This window comes from Chlamydomonas reinhardtii, chromosome 10 (assembly GCF_000002595.2).
Source record: "Chlamydomonas reinhardtii strain CC-503 cw92 mt+ chromosome 10, whole genome shotgun sequence".
NCBI classification, from domain to species: domain Eukaryota; kingdom Viridiplantae; phylum Chlorophyta; class Chlorophyceae; order Chlamydomonadales; family Chlamydomonadaceae; genus Chlamydomonas; species Chlamydomonas reinhardtii.
In genome coordinates this window covers 2,357,588-2,374,218 of record NC_057013.1, presented here as the reverse complement: position 1 = coordinate 2,374,218, position 16,631 = coordinate 2,357,588, and the positions used below count along the sequence as shown (strand labels likewise).

The 16,631-nt window shown below is 59.4% G+C and overlaps 3 protein-coding genes across 4 annotated transcripts; all 3 read right to left on the bottom strand.

Moving 5' to 3' along the window:
- Nucleotides 1-24: 24 nt before the first annotated feature.
- Nucleotides 25-2,556, bottom strand: CHLRE_10g435200v5 (uncharacterized protein). Its single transcript, XM_043066707.1, has 4 exons — nt 1,942-2,556; nt 1,748-1,753; nt 1,435-1,532; nt 25-1,035 (listed from the first exon to the last, which is right to left on the bottom strand). Exons 1-4 carry the CDS (start codon nt 2,360-2,362, stop codon nt 1,006-1,008), a joined length of 555 nt encoding a protein of 184 aa, XP_042920104.1. The 5' UTR covers nt 2,363-2,556; the 3' UTR covers nt 25-1,005.
- A 3,938-nt stretch (nt 2,557-6,494) lies between these two features.
- On the bottom strand, nt 6,495-8,906 carry CHLRE_10g435100v5 (uncharacterized protein). Its single transcript, XM_001702593.2, has 4 exons — nt 8,464-8,906; nt 8,290-8,295; nt 7,949-8,046; nt 6,495-7,546 (listed from the first exon to the last, which is right to left on the bottom strand). The coding sequence occupies exons 1-4, from the start codon at nt 8,849-8,851 to the stop codon at nt 7,517-7,519; spliced, it is 522 nt and encodes a 173-aa protein (XP_001702645.2). The 5' UTR covers nt 8,852-8,906; the 3' UTR covers nt 6,495-7,516.
- A 1,238-nt stretch (nt 8,907-10,144) lies between these two features.
- Nucleotides 10,145-14,856, bottom strand: CHLRE_10g435050v5 (uncharacterized protein). 2 transcript variants are annotated; one of them, XM_001702594.2, is made up of 8 exons: nt 14,580-14,856; nt 14,198-14,367; nt 13,025-13,876; nt 12,752-12,835; nt 12,369-12,576; nt 11,938-12,127; nt 11,604-11,747; nt 10,145-11,378 (listed from the first exon to the last, which is right to left on the bottom strand). In XM_001702594.2, exons 2-8 carry the CDS (start codon nt 14,340-14,342, stop codon nt 11,331-11,333), a joined length of 1,671 nt encoding a protein of 556 aa, XP_001702646.2. In that variant the 5' UTR covers nt 14,343-14,367; nt 14,580-14,856; the 3' UTR covers nt 10,145-11,330. The 2 variants fall into 2 exon arrangements, with proteins under 2 accessions (XP_001702646.2, XP_042920103.1); XM_043066706.1 differs by having other exon boundaries at nt 14,580-14,726.
- Between the last annotated feature and the right edge of the window lie 1,775 nt (nt 14,857-16,631).

Here is a 16,631-nt window from a genome sequence, read left to right as displayed (position 1 = left end):
CTGCCCCTCAGCGGCTCAGCCGCCACGGGGTCTTTCAAGACCCGGATAACAGTGCCTGGGCGCTTTGTGCCTGGCATCCCACCCATCCCCCGCCCTCCCTGGGGCGGGCCGCCGACCCGCCGTAATCATCTCAACATGCTAGAGCAAGTGCAGCCAAATGGAAGCCATGGCCATTGGTCCAGGCAGACGTGATCAACATGATCCCTGAACGCCTCACATCTGCTCCATGCCTCATACCTGCTCAGGGCTGCCACGCACTTACATCCCTGCTACCTCGCTGTGGCTTAGACCCGGTTCGGCTGACCAGTAAACCGGTACCAAAGGGGAATGCTGCAAAGGCGCAACCAAGATGCTCGAGCATAGCTTACAGCAGTGGTGTCCTCCATCAGCCCCAACTTGCACTAGTCATGGACGCGGGCGGGGAGCCTCACAACTAAGCACTAAGCCACAGGAGTAGATGCGAGGCGCTGGCCCGTTATGAGAGCAGCGAGCTCGTCCAAAGCATGACAAAACAACACTCGGGCTCACTTACGGCACTCAGGCCTGACAACCTTGACGGCCGCGAGTGCCCCTCTCCCACACGATCTGTCTCCTGGCCATCCTCCTCCTCCAGCAGCTTCCTCTCAGCAACAAGCATCTAATGCGATGTCCTTCGCAATGCAGCGCACCTCGTTCTTCAACAACGTGTAAGCATAGCTGGCAGCGTCCAGCACCCGCCACGCAGCCTCCCGGAAAGGCAAATTGTGCCAATCCAAATAGATTAGCACACACATGCCTGCTAGGATTGCCAATGCGCAGGACACGGTGGCGCCGTGGCACACCCGGATCTCTGACAGCACCGCCACCATAGACACGCACAGCCCAATGGCCCACATTGCCGTCAGGACAAGCCCGACGGTGAGGAGCACAGGCGGCGTGTACCGGCCGCCGATGCCCCGCACGCAGGACCAGCACCGGGCCGCAGAGACGGAGGGCCGCGATGCCCACCTTGCCGGCCACTGCTAGTCAGCTTTTCTTCTTTTCCTCCAGTGTGACCTGCTGGGGCATGTGCCAGGAGGGCAGGATGTCGGGAGTAGACCCGTAGATGCGAAGGTCAGTCACAGCGCAGGTCTCCATAGGCCAGGACCCCAATGCACATGCACAATGCATGTCCGTGCACGAGCGCGCCCGCCCAAGCCAGCGCCGGCAGAGCCATTGCCACCCCTTCCCACCCTGCCCAAACCCTGGGGCCTTCGAGCCTGGAGAACGGGCTCCCTCGCGTATGGGGAAGTGGGCGGCAGACTTCTGTCCTGTACCCTTCGTGACCAGCCACCCATCCCACCCTCCTGTGCACCCACACACGCACCCTCCTATGAAAACACTCCGCCGAACCCTCCCCCATATTTCCCGCCTCCACCTCCTCCGCTCCATCGTTGGACCCGCCAGGTTGCTCACCGGCTTATGGTCGCCGTGTACACGGACGGGCGCCGTGTACGTGGCGTCCTTGTAGACCTTGTCCATGATCTCATATGGGGACAGCTTCTTCTTCATGTCTGCAAAAGGAGGCAGCGTTGGCATTCCGACACGCGAGGAGTGTCCGCACCGCGAGAAAGCTTCTGGGCCGCGCGGGGCGGTTGGTCGGTGCACGCTGCATACTGCACACTGCACGGTGCACGCTGCATACTGCACACTGCACGGTGCACGCTGCACATTTATAGCAACTGCACGTGCACCATGCTTACATAGGGCTTTCGCAACACAAACTCACCGGCTCCTGTAGCGCTCCCCGCGTTCAGGGGGGCAAAGGCACATGTCCCAGTGAGATGTGGTTTTGGTAGATTGGGACGGCAACAAGGAGCAGCAGCGTAATCTAAGCGTTAGAGCTCGGCAAAAACGCCCATCAGGCCTCAAAAGCAACAAGGACGCAAAATCAGTCCTAGGTTCCCGAAGCATCAAGCTCACCGTCCTGATGCAGCCTCTCCTCCTTCTTGCGCAGGTCCGTGCGCAGCTCCTCCTTCTCCTTGCGCAGCTGCTCTTCCTTCCTGCGCATCAGCTCCTCCTTTGTGCGCAGCTGCTCCAGGTCCTTGCGCAGGTGCTCCAGTTTCTTCTCGGCAGCTGTCAAGTCCGCAACGCACGACTCCTGCTCCGCAGCCAGCGCCGCCCGCTCCTTCTCGCTGAGATCTGGGTGCTTCAGCTCCTTGGCTATTTCACGACGCATCGCCCTTGCCTTCTCCACTTCTGCTTCTGCCTTCTCCACTTCTGCTTCTGCCTTCTCCACCTTGGCTTCTACCTTGCTCACTTGCGCGTCGACATCATTTATCTCGTTTGTCACCTTGTCAATCTCCGACTGTATGTCAGCAAAGTCGCGCACGCATTCGGCCATTTCAGCGGTGCTCAGAAGCTTAAAGCTTTGCGGTTTCAGTGAGAAATACTGAAAGAACGTACATTGCACATGTATTATGCACTGCAGATATTCGGCAGTTGCTAGCTCGGCTAGCTCGAACGTTCTGCATCCCACATGGTGCCCCGGGGCTTGCCCCGCGCCCGGCCTGAGGCGCTTAGCCCCCCACAGTTTCGACAGATCCGGGGGGGCGAAGCCCCATAGGATCGCCCCTGTCCGTGCCTGGCCCACACACACACACACACACACACACACACACACACACACACACACACACACACACACACACACACACACACACACACACACACACACACACACACACACACACACACACACACACACAGCCACACACAGCCACACACACACAGCCACACACACAGCCACACACACACACACAGCCACACACACACACACACACACACACACACACACACACACACACACACACACACACACACACACACACACACACACACACACACACACACACACACACACACACACACACACACACACACACACACACACACAGCTCGACTACGACCAGCGGGCGGGAATCAGGGCATTAGGCGTGCTGGGTCAACGTTGCAGCGCGCCCAGGGCGCGGCGCATACAATGCATATGGGTGCCACTCGGGGTCAGGTCGTTCGTCGATCGCCCGAGGGGGGGTTCCAGGCTTTTTGCGGGTAAGTATGACTACCGGGGTCGACGCGGCTACAAGACGCTCGGTATCGGTAGGTATTCGTAAGTAACTCCGTCGCGCCGTCTGGGCGGGCTTCGTTTTGTTGTTTTCTTTTCAACACACACACACACACACACACACACACAGCCACACACACACACACACACACACACACACACACACACACACACACACACACACACACACACACACACACACACGCGCCCTGTTCCCGCTGGTCTCGGTACCAGCACCACGCTATTTGTCTCTTGAAGCCCGCGTCACAGGTCTGGGACCCCATCCGGTGCCCGCGATGCATGCGCGATATGCCATCGGTACCGCTCGGCCACCTGCTGCGACCACCTGATGGCTCTGGTGGCTCTGGCGGACGACGGACCTCGTCACGGAGTGGGCCCGGTCGCCGAGGCGTACGGCGCGGCACTACCATGCACACGCGACACGTCGCGGCGCGTGTTCACTATCAGGGGGGTAACTGGATTCTGGGGGGTGGGGGGCTCGTCACGCACAGCCGACGCGGCCACTGCGGCCGCGAGCGTGCCTAGCCTCGGTGCCGCCGTGGAGTGGGGAGCGGGAGGCCAGCTCCCGCCAGCCCACGGCGCACACACGTCACACGCACACACACCAGCCTGACACGCGTCTGGAAACGCTGCAACCGCCGCCCGCCACGTCCCCCATGCAGCCTCGACCCCGTTTAGTCGCAGTGCCACCGCTAACTCGCCCTCTTCCAATAGTGTTATTGTACTTAGTGGGCGGGATTTGGGACGCGTGATACCTAGCTTGTCTGCTGCACGCCGCCTCTCTTGTCGCCGTTGCCATTCACATGCCCGTGACACTTCCTCGCTGCCGCCCTATGCCCATGCTTCCACTTTTGCCTATAGGTGAGCTCGACTACGACCAGCGGGCGGGAATCCGGGAATTAGGCGTGCTGGGTAAACGTTGTTTAGCGCGCCCAGGGTGCGGAGCATGGACGCATACAGGTGCATCGCGGGGTCAGGCCGAATGGTCGCCCGTGGGGTTCCAGGCTTATCGCGGGTAAGTATGACTACCTGGGTCACGACAGTCACGCGACGCTCGGTAAAATGGTGGGTATCGGTAAGTAACTCCGTCGCGTCATTGGGCGGGCTTTCGTTTCGTTTTTTAACACACACACACACACACACACACACACACACACACACACACACACACACACACACACACACACACACACGGGGTTTCCCCCGCTAGCCCATGGTGCTGGCACCCCATTTGCATTTGCCGTCATGCATGCGCCCATGCCGTCTCCCGCCTGTTCACTTGCTCGTGGTCGCCCACCCTCCGTCTCTTTCCCAAATCGCGCAACCCCTAGTATAGTTAATTGGGCTGGGACTGGGCTGCGTGTTTGCTCTTGCTCGTCGCGCGCCGCCGCGCTAACATGTTTCTTCGCTCTTGTTCGTGACACTCCCCTGCTGCCGCCTGTGCTCTGTTGTTTTCTTATTCGCTCGTAGGTGAGAAGTTCATCGAGGATTGGGCGGGAGCTTGGACTTAGCGGCCAGGAGTAGCGACGCGGAGCTAGGAATCGTAGGAGTGCCTGGGCCTCACGGTACCGTGAGCACATGCATGGGTTTGCACCCTTGAGAGCGTGTGGAAACTAATCCCCCCTCGAGGTTAGTTAGAGTAGCGGGGGTTGCGCGATTTCCGGTTGGTAAGACCGGCGGCTCACCGCAGCAGGTATGCGCGGTAACTTCAGGTAACATCCGTAAACCGTCGCTTTGCTGCATCGCATCCACTGGCTTTGCGCAATGTTTTCCTTGTGCTCTTTAACACACGCACAAACGCACGTACACGGCGCCTTTGGCTGCATCGCATACAGTGTCTTTGCGCAATGTTTTCCTTGTGCTCTTTAACACACGTGCACGGCGCCCCTCACCCTCATCCTCGCTCTCTACCTCGCTAAACCCGCGTGCCGTTCCTACTGGACGTCGGCATTTCATACGGTACTTGTGAGATTTATCACTCCGTTTCCCATGAACGGCTACCACCCCCACCACCCCGGCAGGTGGCCTTGGCAGTTCCGCAAGATTGACGAGCTGGCAGCACGTGACGAGGCAGCGGCGGCGGCCGAGGCGGCGGCGGCGGCGGTGGCAGATGCGGCGGCGGATGCGGCGGCGGAGCCGTCCGCCAAGGCGGCCGAGGCGGCGGTGGTGCCGCAGTGAGGAGGGGCTGAGCACCTAGGGTGCGTGCAGACGGGGTGGGAGCCGCAGCGTGAGGCTGTGGTCGCGAGCGTGGTTTGCGCGCTTTGGCTATTCCGGTATGCTCAATGCATATCTGGCAAGCGGTGTGGGGTCGGGGCAACGGACGATGTTGGTGTCAATGTGGCGCGGGCCGGCACTTTGGATTCATCGGCGTGTGGGTTGGCAGTGCTGCGCCTCCGAGGCGGTAGGAGCATGTGTTTTACGGCTGAGGGGGTCGAGATTTGGGGAAGTCTTTTTGGGCTGAGCCCCCTGCTGTCGGCGTCTGCGTCGGTGTGCGTGCCAGCGAGGACACCTACCAGCGCGCCGCCTGCAGCCACAGCTGTGGCGACATGGCGGCGGCGAAGGCGGAGGCGTTGCTGGGGATGGTGCGTGTGGTGCGCAGCGGCTTAGGCCGGCGATGTGTGCGGCAGGTCCCTGGCGCCGTGGCGCGACCGGCGGTGCCCGCAGCGCCGCCAGCACCAGCACTAGCAGCAAGGGTTGGGGTTGCTCGAACGACTCGCATGGCGTTCATGTAACCGCTGTTGGTGGAGGTCCTGATGGACGCACATTGATGGGGTCGGATCAGAGCGGCTTTCACGGCTTTGGGTGAAGCCCTCAGCCCGTTGTGGCCAAGACACGTTTTGGGCAGTCGACGATTGGGTGGGAGATTGATTGGACGACGTTGACGTTGGAGCCAGTTGCTACCCTATGTTCCGGCGTAGGCTTGGCAGATCGACTTGTCGGCTGTTGCCGACGTGGTGGACACCAGCCGCCTGTCTGCGGCAACTGCAACTGCGGTATTGGAGATGACGTGTGAAGAGGATGGCTTGGCGGGTACGTGCCGTGACACGCGTGATGTGCACTGTTGGACTTCGCTGGCAGTTGACTGCGCGATCACGCCCAATACGCTCCAGGACGTTACAACAGGCAATATGCGTGTAGTGCGCAGATGCAATAATAGGTGAGCTGGTGGGTACCGCGGATGTGTCTTTCCTTGGTTATCAGGTTGGTGATGGCGCCCCACTTCGGCACATTTGGTGATGGCGCCCCACTTCCGCAGTAACTCTAAGCTTATTTCAATGTGTCGGCCGCAACAGTCCTCAACGGAACTCTGGCACTGACTCCTGTCTCGGTGTCTCTGGCTCTTTGCGAGGCCTTGTAACACACGGTGTGCCCCGGTCTGCCCCTCAGCGGCTCCCTACGGGACCTCGCCAATCTGCCTTGAACCCTGTCCCATCACACACCTCAGCGGCTCAGCCGCCATCGGGGTCTTTCACAACAGTGCCTGGGCGCATTTATGCCTGGCATCCCACCCATCCCCCGCCCTACCTGGGGCAGGCCGCCGACCAGCCGTATTCACCTCAACATGCTAGAGCAAGTGCAGCCAAATGGAAGCCGTGTCCACTGTCCAGGCAGACGTGATCAACATGATCCCTGAATGCCTCACATCTGTTCCGTGCCTCATACCTGCTCAGGGCTGCCACGCACTTACATCGCTGCTACCTCGCTGTGGCTATCAGGCCCGGTTCGGCTGACCAGCAAACCGGTACCAAAGGGAATGCTGCAATAGGCGCAACCCAAGATGCTTGAGCATAGCTTACAGCAGTGGTGTCCTCCATTAGCCCCAACTTGCACTAGTCATGGAGGCGGGCGGGGAGCCTCACAACTAAGCACTAAGCCATAGGAGTAGATGCGAGGCGCTGGCCCGTCATGAGAGCAGCGAGCTCGTTCAAAAGCACGACAAAACGACACACCTTACGGCACTCGGGCCTGACAACCTTGACGGCCGCGAGTGCCCCTCTCCCACACGATCTGTCTCCTGGCCATCCTCCCTCTCAGCAACAAACATCTAATGCGATGTCCTTCGCAATGTAGTGCACTTCGTTCTTCAACAACGTGTAAGCATAGCTGGCAGCGTCCAGCACCCGCCGCGCAGCCTCCCGGAAAGGCAAATCGTGCCAATCCAGATATATCAGCACACACATGCCCGCTAGGATTGCCAATCCGCAGGACACGGTGGCGCCGTGGCACACCTGGATCTCTGACAGCACCGCCGCCGTGAACACACACAGCCCAATGGCCCACATTGCCGTCAGGACAAGCCCGACGGTGAGGAGCACAGGCGGCGTGTACCGGCCGCCGATGCCCCGCACGCAGGACCAGCACAGGGCCACAGAGACGGAAGGCCACGATGCCGACCTTGCCGGCCACTGCTAGTCAGCTTTTCTTCTTTTCCTCCAGCGTGACCTGCTGGGGCATGTGCCAGGAGGGCAGGATGTCAGGAGCAGACCCGTAGATGCAAAGGTCAGTCACAGTGCAGCAGGTCGCCATAGGCCAGGACCCCAATGCATATGCACAATGCATGTCCGTGCACGAGCGCGCCCGCCCAAGCCAGCGCCGGCAGAGCCATTGCCAACCCTTCCCACCCTGCCCAAACCCTGGGGCCTTCGAGCCTGGAGAACGGGTTCCCTCGCGTATGGGGAAGCGGGCGGCAGACTTCTGTCCTGTACCCTTCGTGACCAGCCACCCATCCCACCCTCCTGTGCACCCACACACGCACCCTCCTATGAAAACACTCCGCCGAACCCTCCCCCATATTCCCCGCCTCCACCTCCTCCGCTCCATCGTTGGACCCGCCAGGTCGCTCACCGGCTTATGGTCGCCGTGTACACGGACGGGCGCCGTGTACGTGGCGTCCTTGTAGACCTTGTCCATGATCTCATATGGTGACAGCTTCTTCTTCTTGTCTGCAAAAGGAGGCAGCGTTGGCATTCCGACACGCGAGGAGTGTCCGCACCGCGAGAAAGCTTCTGGGCCGCGCGGGGCGGTTGGTCGGCGCACGCTGCATACTGCACACTGCACGGTGCACGCTGCATACTGCACACTGCACGGTGCACGCTGCATACTGCACACTGCACGGTGCACGCTGCACATTTATAGCAACTGCACGTGCACCATGCTTACATAGGGCTTTCGCAACACAAACTCACCGGCTCCTGTAGCGCTCCCCGCGTTCAGGGGGGCAAAGGCACATGTCCCAGTGAGATGTGGTTTTGGTAGATTGGGACGGCAACAGCGGAGCAGCAGCGTAATTTAAGCTCTAGAGCTCGGCAAAAACGCCCATCAGACCTCAATAAAGCATCGAGCAAGACCGCAATGCTCACCGTCCTGTTGCAGCCTCTCCTCCTTCTTGCGCAGCTGCTCCTCCTTGTTGCGCAGCTGCGCCTTCTTCGTGCGCAGCTGCTCCTTGTCCTTGCGCAGGTACTCCTCCTTCCTGCTCAGCCGCTCCAGTTTCCTCTCGGCAGCTGTCAAGTCCGCGACGCACGACTCCTGCTCCGCAACCAGCGCCGCCCGCTCCTTCTCGCTGAGATCTGGGTGCTTCAGCTCCTTGGCTATTTCACGACGCATCGCCCTTGCCTTCTCCACTTCTGCTTCTGCCTTCTCCACCTTGGCTTCTACCTTGCTCACTTGCGCGTCGACATCATTTATCTCTTTTGTCACCTTGTCAATGTCCGACTGAATGTCAGCAAAGTCGCGCACGCATACGGCCATTTCAGCGGTGCTCAGAAGCAAGCTTTGCGGTTTCATTGAGAAATACTGAAAGAACGTACAGTGCACAACTTGTATTATGCGTGCAGATATTCGGCAGCTGTACAGCGCTCAGCAGTCGAACGTTCATCCCCGGTTTTGCCCCACCCCCAGCCTGAGGCGCTTAGCCCCCCACAGTTTCGACAGATCCAGGGGGGCGAAGCCCCATAGGATCGCCCCTGTCCGTGCCTGGCCCACACGCCCCACACCACACGCCACACGCGGTATACGCACACACACACACACACACACACACACACACACACACACACACACACACACACACACACACACACACACACACACACACACACACACACAGCTGGAGGCTTGAAAGGGATCAGCCCTTAGGAGATTATTGATATGCTTGAAAGAACGCAACACGCACAAGCGAACATGACGTTAGGAGAAGCGCGTGAGCACTAACATGAGCCACTGAAGCAGTGGCATACGAGAGGGTCAGCGGGGGAGCTTAGTGGGCAGGCGAAGGTTTTTTGGGCTGAGCCCCCCGAGCGAAGCGATCCAGGGGGGGGCGAAGCCCCCCAGGATTGCCCCTGTCCGTGCGTGCGTGCGTGCGTGCCTGCCTGTGTCGACAAAAAGTGCCAAACTGGCGCAAACCGCGAGTGCCACGTATTATTAATTGCTATTCCCTATTGTAGAAAAATAGGCGGCAGGGAAAACTCGGCCGGAGCGAGAAGCGACCTCGTGAGTCCATGGACATCTTGACTTTCTTCAGTCCGCGAGTATAGCTCTCGGCCCCTAAATATCTTACATCCATGTATCAAAACATGTCGACGACAAGCGTCTTGGGGCAAGAATGTCGAAATTGTTTGCAACAGCCAAACCATGCGTCCCCGAGCCTTAAATGTGTCGCGGCCCGGGAGCCCGCGCCCGAGCCCGGCTAGCCGTTTGCGGTGCTTGAGTGGGATGTGGGTGAGGTGCATTTGGGATATCATGGACCGTGAAGTGGCGTGGGTAAGGTGGCGTGGCGGGGCGGGGACAGGGCATGTCGGTGCCTCAGCACGGCGTTGGCATAGTGGCCAGTCCCGCTGGATGAACGGGACGGCTAAAGAGACCAACCTGACACTCCAGACACGCTGGTGCCTGGCACCCCTGAATAGAAGGCTTCATGCATTGCTTGTGGCTGCAGTGGGTTTTAGCTTTCTGGGGCCGTGAAGCCCATCCCGCCCAATGACGACACGTCCACCACCACCTCGATGGTTGTGCGTAGCGGGAGTAGCAACAAGATTTTGCCCGTTGATGATTTTGCTAAGGCCAAAACCGTCTCGTACGATGACTCCACGCACCAGTGGTCAGTGGTGCTGACGCGTAAAGGAAATCGTTACCTGAACAGCACGCGTGGACAGCCTTGTTGGTTTTTGTGACGGCTCGCCTGGGGTCCCGCAGCCGCCCTCGATGCCCCAATCAACATGACACCAACCAACATCACAGCACTGCTGTGCCGGACTGCCGCCGTGTCTTACCATGTCCGCATAGTTGCTCCCATCGGCGGCAAGCTGCGTGCTCCCTGCCGTTGAGGGCGGCTCATATGTCAGGCTCGGAGCGAGCCATGAGTTACCCGAGCTATGCTTCACGCTGGTAACAGTCCACCGCAAATGGCGAACACGCAGAGCGGCAATGCTGCGGGGCCGCCGCCCGCCGCTCAAGTTTTCCATGTTCCAGCATGCACTCTCTTGCAGCCCTGGCAATGAGGTATGGTCGGTAAATTTGTGCCCGTTACGTGCTTCCTCCATGTTGATATATTCCGTATGCTTGACCTGCACACCTGAGTCCCTCCTGACCAAATCCATAGTGCTGCGATGCTGCGCCTGATAAATGACCCGCGGATCAAAGTCCCGTACTCCTTGCATGCTCCCAACGTCAACGCCAGCACGCTGACTTTCAGCTATATGCACATTGTGGGCGGCCTTGCTACCGACTTTGCATACCATATTGATGGCGTTGCAAAAGGCGTTGTACGACCCATACTTGCGACGCAACAAAACAAGCAGCTCACACCATTGGCGAACTGGCAAGGGCCACCTACCCTTACTCTCTGGTTTCTCATGCCAGAACTCCCGCGCGCACACCTCATTGTATGACCTCCACGCCGCAGCCTCATTCTCGCGGGCCTTAGCCGTTGCCGCTGAGAACGGCGCGTTTACCACAAGTTCCGCAAAAACACGCGCTTTCTCACGCAGCGCCGCTTGACTATCTTGAATGGACTCCTCACCGTTTTCCTTCGCCACTTCCGCCAGCGCTTTACCATCACACACACGCGACCTCAACGACTCATCGTTACCCACGCCACCGCTACACAACCCGCCCCGCCCGCTGACGCACTCACCCGGCTTGCCATTGGATGATGTCTTGGACTGGCGCTTCCGCCGCCGACGCTGCCGCTTGCAGTAGTCCCTGTCCTCGCCGCCATGAGCGGCACTGTCTACATCCGACATACTGCAGCTGTCCATTTGCACCTGGTCGTGACCACCTGTGCAGCGCACCGAAACACCAAAAAACCAACAATACATTGCTCAGTAATACTGCACATGACGGTGTACGGCTCCAACACTCCGGCGCAAGTTTTTGTCTTGAAGTGACCGTTGGCCACGGGGTCTGATCCAGAGTGAAACACCTTTGATTAGCCCTGCAACAATTTAGACAACCCAAAACCTGTTTAGAAAGCCTTCAATCTTGCCTGGCAGTAAGAACTTACCGGCTGCAGCCGCCACGTCATTCCCGCCGCTTTGCGCGGCGTTGTAGTGCGCAGCGTTGTCATCGTCATAGCCTCCATACGCACCAGCGACACCACCATTGCCGACCACGGCACGGTCTGCTTCCCGCGCAGCTGCCATACCTCCTGAAGAATGGGCAAATATTTGAGTTCACACGCCAGACGTCAACTGCCAAACGCACGCGGTAAGCGGCACATCCTTATCGGATCCACTTCAACCTATATGTAGGCATGAACCGCGAAACACACTGCACGCACGGGTCTCTGCACGCCCTGCTATGCCCACCACGCTCTTGCGTGCGCAGGCGACACTCACCCGCGGCACGTGGCGACGTGCGTGCACCATGGTGCAGCTTGGGCGCCTTTGGACTGCCGGCAGCACGCTCCACGCGCGGGATCTGCTGAAGGGCACCAGCCACCTCGCGATGCCGCTTTCCAGTGTTGCCACCAGCCACAGTGTTTGGTGGGGCCGCGGCACAGCTTGAGGGTCCCAGCCGGACGCGATCCTGCATGTACATCACAACTCCATAAACTTAATTAAACACTCGGCGCAGAGAACTGCCGCATGTACCACTGTTGTTGCTTGCACGCTTGCAAGCAATGCACACAGAACACGCGCATACACATGTATGCCAATCGCATCACGATGCCCACCCGCCAGAAGAACGAACAAAATTTAAACCCGACTAAATCACGCACCCACATGCATACTGCAACGCGCTGCGAATCAGATGACAAAGGCCTCACCCGCGCTGTAATGTAGCACTGCCGATGTGCAGGAATGTTCCCAGGATCCTCGTCGGGAAAGCCCTGGAATCTGCTGCCTCCAGCACCGCCCATACCGCCCAGGAATGAGTCCGCAGCAGCGGCCGCGGTGCCGCCGCCACCCACGCGTCATAGAAGCTTGGCCCGGGTAGGTCGTTGGAGTCGAGGCCTACCGGTGCCGTTGCGGTACCTGGACACATAGCAGCAGCCCGTACAAGGATCGGCTCAACTTCAATTAAGATGCTTAAACAGCTGAACATAATTGCAGCAGAGAACAGTGCGCTTCCATACCTATATCTCATCCATACACATACCTCATTCAACCCCAGTACTGCTGATCGCCGCAGCCCACCATCGTAACTTACCGCGAGCACCGCCGCTTCGCTGATGACCGTCAGGTGCCAGCACCGACTCCACCGGCACCTTCAGCCCGACGTCCTCCAGGAAGCCTGCGTTCGTTGCGCGTTAGCACAACTTATCGTCAGTGAACCTAAGACATCCTTTTACCCACCCACCTGCCGCACATTCAGGATTCGATGTGCAGCCCACACTGTATCCGTGCAGTGTACATGCAGCCAATGGATGCACCCGCGCGCGTGCAGTAATCAGCCCATCCCGCCATCAAGCCCCCTACCCACCACGAGCTGGACCGGGGGCCAGGGCTTCGACACGGCCCTCGTTTACGTAGATTGGCAGCGACACCTCCTCCAGATACCGGCGAGCCTCGGAAGGAACCAAGCCCATATGGAACGGCATTCCCAGCTCCTTGCAGGCCGACTGCGACACGATCTCCAAAGCTGGCAGCAGGAAAGAGATGCTGCCGCCCACCGGAACCCCGCTGTACGCATGGCCACGCCAGATGGTCACGTAGCTGACCTCCGATGCGTCCACCACGTGTTGCTGCTGCTGCTGCTGCACCGGCGCGCCGCCGCCGCCCCCACCAACCGCCGGAGCTGCAGCACACCCGCCGTCCGCTGCTATGGGCGTAGCGCCTGGACGACACCCACTATCGCCTCGGCCGCAGCTGCCCTCAGGATTGCAGGTCGGCAAGACAGAGCCACCGGTGTACAGGGATGCATGCGCACAGACTGCGCCGTGTTCATCCACACTGGTTTGAGTCACCAGCACGGGTACCTGGCGTGACGCTGCCGTGACCGCCATGACCTGGTCCGGGAATTCCCGAGCCTGCTTCGCCGCCTCATCCGCCTTGACCTGTTCCGGTGTTCGCTGCGCAGCCTCCTCAATGGACAGCTCAGCTGGCCGTGGCGCCGCTGCTGCGGCTGCAATTGCGTTCAGGTCGGCCATTGTAATGCCGAGTTGCGCCAGCAGCTGGGCTTCGGACTCCACACTGTCCGTGATGAGTCGGCAGTCCGACAGCACAACCGAGCGAACCACTTCCAGGGCCGCCAGCAACGCATCGCCACAGCCGTGCAGCGCCGGCAGAACCTCCATGCACTCCGTAAGGTCTGCTTGGTAGTGCTGCTGAGCCCCTGCATGCAGATTGTCAATGCCAGCAACAGGCGCTTCTTACTTGCGACATGGTCCAAAGCCTCAGCTTTGACTTGGGTGATCATGCCATTACCCCTGACATCATGCCCACCCCTTCGCCACCAAGGCCCCAACCCAACCTCCGGACCCACCCCCAACCCAGGCCCCTCTGGCCCTCTCGCTCAAGCCACCGATCCACGACACCCCAACCACAAGCTCCCTACCACCCCCAAAACCCGACCCCCCACCCCGGACAAACCAGCCCCCGATCCAGCCCCCCTCCCCTGACGCCGCCCTGCCCCCGATTAACCAACCCGTCTCACGGGCTCGCTGGGACAGCTCCATTCGCGCCAGTTGCGCCTTCACGTCCGCGTCCAGCGCACAGCTGTTGCCCGTCGCATTTGCACTGAACAAAGCCACGCCTGACGCCAGAGCCACGCCGGCGGCGCCGCTGTATTCTCGGCTCATTGCCCCAACAGCGACGGATATGCTCCTGCACTCGAAAACACAGGAACGCAATCACATTCTAGAAGCTCTAGTTCCACAATCCGATACGCTCAAAATGCCCCGGGCTTGATCGGATTGGATAGTTCTTGGTGCTGTTGGCTATGCACTGAGCGCAGCATTGCGTGCGTATGCCCACAGTGGCCCCACGCCTTTTCGAGAACAATCATGCAACCCTGCGTCACTGCGTGTGCTGCGCACCTGAGTGGCCTGATCGACTCCTGGCTTGAATTGATATAGGCGAAGCTGCGAACGCCTGCCGCCGCGAAGCCGCTGGCCCTCGTCCGCCATGGCCGACACGCTGGAGCTCCCCGCTGGCCGCAGCGCCGTTGCCTTAATGCCGTCATGCAACTCTTCACCCAAGTCCTTCCGAAAGTCGATCGGCGACACTACCCTCAGCGCATTCCCGGCCATGGCGGAAGGCGCGGCCGCTTGGGCCGCGTGCCTCCTCTTTCTAAATATGTCCATGACGCATCTGCTACTCAACAATACTTGCTGGCAAGCCACATGGCACGCACAAGAGTTCGACAGGGCGGCGCGATCCTACGCCCATGCAAAAAGTGAAATCAGTAAACTCGGTCGGCACCTGCAAGGGCCGGTCCCGCCCGTTCGGCTCCCCCGTTCCCAACGATCCCCACTGACTCCCACCGATTCCCACCGATTCCCACCGTTCCCCACCAGTCCAACCGACGCCCCCCGTTTCCAATGCCCCGCAGGTAGCCGTAAAACTCAGTAGACGTTCGTTACATCCATGGAATCCGGAACCAACAGTCCGTGCCGTTCGGACCTGCGTCACCCTTGCGCAACGTTAGCCACCTGCGCAATCATGCCCACCCAGTCCCACCCCGCCTCTGTAAACTCAGTAACTTCAGAATCGCCGAACTCGAACCAACCCCCCCATACACGTTCGGTGCTGTTCATGTCGCCGGTGCCCATCGTCACATCCCTTGCGCTACATGGGGCTCAGCCCATTTTCCAGCTGTACAAAGCTGACACCCCTTGTTTTGGTTTTACGCCCGTGGTAACAGGGCCAGGTTTGCGGTGTTTTTGCTTGTGAGGTTGTTTTGAGTGCTGCAGCACGGTGACACGAAATGCTGGGTTCCCCGCTGGGGCGTGACATTACGACCTCGACCGGCCTAGTGGCCAGACCCGTTTGTGGCTGCCCTTAGGCATAGTCTGCCCTGGCGTCGAGAGCTGGTTATGTTGCGGTTGAGGTCGTGCAGGCTGCGGGGTCGCAGGACTCAGCCCCACAGCCACTGTGGTCGTGTTATCGCGTGCTGTCGCGTGTTGCGTGCTGCGTGTTTTGTTGTGTTTGCTGTTTTTTGTTCTCTGCCCGCCTGGTCTTAAGATGTAGCTCGCCCGCTGGGTCTGAGGTTGTTACACCGGTAGAAATTCCGCAAGGGTTACTGGCGCGGTGAAGGGTCGGAGTGCGTTACCGTGTGGACTCCAGAGCTGTTTGCGCTCTGCCGGGGAAACGCCAGGTCACGGCAGCCCTCGATTGAGAGCCCTGTCGTTGGTTATACCAGATACACGATTCACGTGATCTGGCAGATTAACCGTGGAAACCGTAGTCACACACACACACACACACACACACACACACACACACACACACACACACACACACACACACACACACACACACACACACACACACACACACACACACACACACTGAGCTGGGAGCTTGGACTTAGCGGCCAGGAGTAGCGACGCGGAGCTAGGAATCGTAGGAGTGCCTGGGCCTCACGGTACCGTGAGCACATGCATGGGTTTGCACCCTTGAGAGCGTGTGGACACTAATCCCCCCTCGAGGTTAGAGTAGCGGGGGTTGCGCGATTTCCGGTTGGTAAGACCGGCGGCTCACCGCAGCAGTAGGTATGCGAGGTAACTTCAGGTAACATCCGTAAACCGTTTTTTGGGCTGAGCCCCCCCAGCGCAGCGTTCCAGGGGGGGGCGAAGCCCCCCAGGAACACCCCTGTCCGTGGCTGCGTTCGTGCGTCGGCAAAACATAGCATACTGGCGCAAACCGCGAGTGCTACGTATTATTATTTGTTAATGTCTATTGCGTGTAAATAGGTGGCAGGGAAAATTCGGGCGGAGCGAGAAGTGCCTTCGCGCGTCCATGGACAATTGACTTTCGCGAGGTCGCAAGGAAAGCATCCGGTGCCCGCTGATATGCAGCCTCTAAGGCAAACTATGTTGGCGGCAAGCAAAGCGGGGAAGTATATCGAAAGTTTTGAGCGACTTGCC